Below are 5,932 nucleotides of genomic sequence, written 5' to 3'. Positions count from 1 at the left end.
AATCACATCTGCTTAGTCGGAAAGGATATACCATCAAGCCAGTGAATAGGGAGGAGTCTAGAGGAGAAGATCCAACATCAAGTTGATCATAGAATCAACTTCCACCTCAAGTTTGTTCCTAGTGGGAGACATAAAGAAGATATTCCGCTGCGCTTCGTCTCCAATGGAACCATAGAAAGGTATGCTCATCATCATCTTGTGTCATTATCATACTAAGGTGTTTTTAGTCGATCTATGTGATCTTGGATAGAAATATTCTTACCCCCCCCCCCCCCGGCCCCCCCCCTTTTTTGGCCCCCCCCCTTTTCCGGGGGAAAATGCTCCCTTCCACGAAGACTTGGTGCTATGGCCGACAAGCATGGTCCAATCTTCATGCTCAGACTCGGTGTACATCGCACACTAGTGGTGAGCAATGCAGAGCTGATTAAGGACTGCTTCAGTACCAATGATAGAGTTTTTGCTACACGTCCTCCTATCACTGCAGGGAAGTATCTAGGTTTCAACTATGCTTTATTTGGATTCTCACCATATGGTTCATATTGGCGTGAGCTCCGAAAGTTGTCCACGGTTGAACTGCTATCTAATACCCGTCTTCACAAGCTCAGGCATCTTAGGGTTGCTGAACTAGACACATCAATCAAAGAACTACACTTGGCTTGGGCCAAGGACAATAGCGGCCAACCCATAAATGTGGAGATGAAGCAGTGGTTTGTAGACGTTACGTTTAATGTCATCATAAGGCTTATTAATGGGAAACCTTGTCAAAGGAATGTTGGTACAATTGGAAATGAAGTGGATGAAGCCCAACGATTTCAAAAGGCAATGGGTCAAGTGTTGTACCTAACTGGGGTGCCTATTGTATCTGATGCAATACCCTATTGTGAATGGTTGGACTTGGGAGGACATGTGAGAACGATGAAGTCTACCATTAAGGAGTTAGACTCTATAATTGGAAATTGGATAGATGAACATCGTCACCACAAGACCCATTATACGACACCATCGTCTCGAGATGAAGAAGAACTTGACTTCATTGATGTAATGTTGTCTGTGATTCCTGAGTACAATTTGAAGCATGGTTATGATCGTGACACTGTCATCAAAGCAACAGCAGTGGTATGTACTTGCTTTCAATCTTTTTTTAGATTAATGGAGTCTTAGTTCAAGGTGTTGATTTTTTTTTTTTTTTTTTTTTTTTTGGGGGGGGGGGAGGGCTAAAAGATCATCTATCTTAAAGTGAAAAAAGAAATTGTTTACCCAAAAAAAAAATGAAAAAGAAATACAACAGCTGTACAAAATCATATAGATTATGAGCCAAAGCACTCAACTCGCAACTTTAATTGCACTCAGTACACCCAACCTCACTGGTTCCACTCTCAACAATGATACAAGCAAACTAGGAGGAGAAAACAATGAAAATTTTAAAATCTATATCGTGCTTTAATATTACCAAAGCCCTAACCTTCTTTTCTACATTTTCCTTGTGCACAGCAACTCATCGCAGGTGGATATGAAACAACGTACGTCACCTTGACATGGGCACTTTCTTTGCTATTGAGTAATCACAATGTGCTAAAAAATGCCCAAGAAGAGTTGGACATCCATGTTGGTAGGGATAGACGCGTTGAAGAATCAGACATCAACAGCCTAGAGTACCTCCAAGCCATTGTAAAGGAAACTTTGCGGTTATATCCTCCTTTTCCTTTATCAGTACCTCATGAAGCCATGGAAGACTGTCAAGTGGGGGGTTATGTTGTCCAAAGGGGCACACGTTTACTTACTAATATATGGAAGCTTCATCGAGACCCTCAAGTGTGGTCAGACCCTCATGAATTCAAACCCGAGAGGTTCCTCACTGCACATTTGGGAGTAGATTATCTGGGTAAGAACTTTGAGTTCATTCCTTTTGGATCCGGCATACGATCATGCCCAGGTATTGCATTTGCCAAGCAAATTTTGCACTTGACTCTTGCTCGTCTACTTCAAGGATTCAATCTTGAAAGCCCAACAAATGAGCCAATTGACATGACTGAAGCCATGGGCCTCTCCATGCCCAAAGCAACACCTCTAAACGTCCTCCTCACCCCACGCCTTCCTTCTAAGCTTTATGAAAATTATAATTAGGTTGTTATGCTTGTTGTGATTGAGCCGTTTACAAAAATGTTGTTTGTAGATCATACGTTTTCTTTGGTTCATAGGTAACTTAAAAGCATAAAAGGAGGTGATATTGAAGTTTCCCATGTAACAATAGAAGGGGTTGCTTAATTGGTAAGTTCTTAGAGAAGAGGTCATAGGTTCCATCCTTTGCTGATGGCATATGTAATGTCCCTATCCCATTTATTTAGAAAAGTACTTTTGTACCAAAAATAATAAAAGGTAATTTCTATTTTTCAAAAATCATAGAAAGATAACTTGAATGCATGTCATCATAATCTTCATCTTGCATGGCCTATATAACACTACTATATATGCATCGGATTTGAACTCTCATTGAATAGAGCAGCCTCAAAACCTATTTGATTGAAGGCCTTGCCCTTCCTTCTCTTGGAGTGCACCATCTCACAATCACCACAATTGTTTGAAGCTACTCTGAATCAAAAGGAATCCTCGATCTGCAGAAGGGTCTACAAGTTCAGGCACCCTTGATTCAGTTGCCATGAAATCCTTGAACCATTCCACTAGATTCCTAGAGGCTATTCATGAACCCAAATGGAAAATAATCATTATCATTTTTTCTAAACCGGTAGCTTTATATAAAGAGTTGGGGGAAAAAAACAACCCCTAGGGTTAAAATTTCTTCTTCTTTTTTTCATTCATTGGTTGCCAACAAGGATTATAGGAACATTCGAGGGATCCAAGGTTGCAACCAAGCTTTCTCCCCAAAAGTGGGCCTTGGGCAACTTGGGCCTAGTAAAAGTTAGAACCTTGAAACCCCCAATAATACTTATTTTTAATTTATGCCCTTCAACACCATGGTTGGAGATCCTTGATTGAATTTATTTTTATTTTCTTTGGTAGAACCTTGATATGGATTTAAAATCTATATCTTGCTTTACAACTACCAAAGCCCTAAACTTCTTTTTTATATTTTCCTTGTGCACGGCAACTCATTGCAGGTAGATACGAAACAACCTACATCACCTTGACATAGGCACTTTCTTTGCTATTGAGTAATCACAATTAGGGGTGCAAGTTTGGCTCTGGCGGCCCTAACCCGCCCTAAGCCCTCCCTGAGCCCGAATAGGGCTTGGGCTAAAGATTTTGGCCCTAAGGGCAGGTTACGGCCAAAATATTCTGGCTCTGAACTAGGGCCAAGGGCGGGCCTGGGATTGCTCTCTGGCCCGCCCAGCCCATCCCGACCCGTCCCTAATTTTTGGCCCTGACCCAGGCCCTGATTTTGACCCTGATCTTGGCCTTGACCCAGGCCCTGATTTTGGCCCTGATCTTGGCCCTGATCCTGGCCCTGATTTTGGCCATGATCTTGGCCCTGATTCTGGCCCTGATCTTGGCCCTAATTTTGGCCTTGATTTTGGCCCTGATCTTGGCCCTGATATTAGCCCTAATCCTAACCCTGATCCTGGCCCTGATTTGAGTCTAAAGACTCTGGACCCTCCACCCACATGGAGAGGAATTAATTGTAATACATATGGGTGGATACTTGACACGTGTCAAATTTTAGAAACATGATCATGTTTTGTAGAAAATTAAAAAAATAAATTATAACTTCATTACCAATGTAATAAGCATCTATTTGATTTTGGCCTTGATCCTGACCCTAATTTGATCTTCATACTAACATTGATATGAGTCTTGGTTTTGACATTTAGTCACTTCGATCATATTAGACTATAAATTCACTTTTTATATTATTTTTAAGGTAATTTTTATTTTTCCAACAAAGTCATTTTTAGTTCAATAAAATATTGATTTTGTTTTTTGAATAAGGCGACATAATATATTATAAATAATAAAAACTATTACATAAAGAATTAATATCTAACAAATCTATACCCCAACTTCTCATCATGAATATCTAACAAATCTACTGTGATATTTCAAAAAAATTTATTAAAAACATATAGCTATGTTTGTAACTAAAACATCAATTTCTTTAACTATGAAAAAAAATACTTTTTTTTTTGTTGTTGAATACTAAATTATCGTCGATTTACTTGTTAACAAGGTTTTGATGGCACTACCTTTGTTTTCTGGTGAAGGAGGAGTTCATAGATGGATTAATTGGTAAGTTCTTAGCATAGGTTCCATCCTTGCTGATGGCATATGTAATGTCCCTATCCCATTTATTTAGAAAAGTGCTTTTGTACCAAAAATAATAAAAGGTAATTTCTATTTTTCGAAAATCATAGAAAGATAACTTGAATGCATGTCATCATAATTTTGCATGGCCCATATAACACTACAATATATGCATCGGCTTTGAACTCTCATAGAATAGAGCAGCCTCAAAACCTATTTGATTGAAGGCCTTGCCCTTCCTTCTCTTGGAGTGCACCATCTCACAATCACTACAATTGTTTGAAGCTAATCAAAAGGAATTCTCGATCTACAGAAGGGTTTACAAGTTCAGGTACCCTTGATTCAGTTGCGATGAAATCCTTGAACCATTCCACTAGATTCCTAGAGGCTATTCATGAACCCAAATGGAAAATAATCATTATCATTTTTTCTAAACCAGTAGCTTTATATAAAGGGGTGGAGATAATATATGAAAGATATTTGAATTCTTGACTTCATATCACAAGACTTCTTCTTCTTCTCTTCTTTTCTTTTTCTCTTTCTTTCTTTTTTCTTTTTCATCTTCTTCTTTCTTTCTTTCTTTTTCTTTCTTTCATTCTTTTTTTTATTTTTTTTATTTTTTATTTTTGGTGAAAACCTTATATCATAAGACATCGGAAAAAACAACCCCTAGGGGTCAATTTTTTTTTCATTCATTGGTTGCCAACAAGAATTATATGAACATTCGTGGGATCCAAGGTTGCAACCAAGCTTTCTCCCCAAAAGTGGGCCTTGGGCAACTTGGGCCTAGAAAAAGTTAGAACCTTGAAACTCCAAATATTACTTACTTTTAATTTATGCGCTTCAACACCATGGTTGGAGATCCTTGATTGAATTTATTTTTACTTTTTTTGGTAGAACCTTGATATGGATTTAAAATCTATATCTTGCTTTACAACTACCAAAGCCTTTTAAGCTTCCTTTTTTACATTTTCCTTGTACATAGCAACTCATTGATGGTAGATACGAAACAACCTACATCACCTTGACATGGGCACTTTCTTTGCTATTGAGTAATCACAATGTGCTGAAAAATGCCCAAGAAGAGTTGGACATCCATGTTGGTAGGGATAGACGTATTGAAGAATCAGACATCAACAACCCGGAGTACCTCCAAGCCATTGTAAAGAAAACTTTCCGGTTATATCCTCCTATGCCTTTATCAATACCTCATGAAGCCATGGAAGATTGTCAAGTGGGGGGTTATGCTGTCCAAAAGGGCACACGTTTGGTTACTAATTTATGGAAGCTTCATAGAGACCTTCAAGTGTGCTCAGACTCTCATGAATTCAAACCAGAGAGGTTTCTCACTACACATGTAGAAGTGGATGATCTGGGTAAAAACTTTGAGTTCATTCCTTTTGGATCCGGCATATGATCATGCCCTGATGCCCAGTATTTCATTTGCGAAGCAAATCTTGCACTTGACTCATGCTCACCTAATTCAAGGATTCAATCTTGAGACCCCAATAGATGAGCCAATCGACATGACTGAAACCTTAGGCATCATCATGCCCAAAGCAACCCCTCTAAACGTCCTTCTCACCCCACCCCTTCCTTCTAAGCTTTATGAAAATTAAAAGTAGGTTGTTATGCTTGTTGTGATTGAGCCGTTTACAGTGTTGTTTGCATATCA

At 38.9% G+C, this 5,932-nt stretch overlaps 1 protein-coding gene across 1 annotated transcript; it reads left to right on the top strand.

Annotated features, from left to right (window-relative positions):
- The first annotated feature begins 316 nt into the window (after positions 1-316).
- On the top strand, positions 317-2,325 carry LOC149016307 (flavonoid-6-hydroxylase-like). Its single transcript, XM_089157459.1, has 2 exons — positions 317-1,116; positions 1,492-2,325. The coding sequence occupies exons 1-2, from the start codon at positions 346-348 to the stop codon at positions 2,122-2,124; spliced, it is 1,404 nt and encodes a 467-aa protein (XP_089013585.1). The 5' UTR covers positions 317-345; the 3' UTR covers positions 2,125-2,325.
- Positions 2,326-5,932: the final 3,607 nt, after the last annotated feature.

This window comes from Hakea prostrata, chromosome 5 (assembly GCF_041222555.1).
Source record: "Hakea prostrata isolate BN-2017 chromosome 5, UWA_Hpros_2, whole genome shotgun sequence".
NCBI classification, from domain to species: domain Eukaryota; kingdom Viridiplantae; phylum Streptophyta; class Magnoliopsida; order Proteales; family Proteaceae; genus Hakea; species Hakea prostrata.
This window is presented reverse-complemented; position numbering and strand designations above follow the sequence as displayed.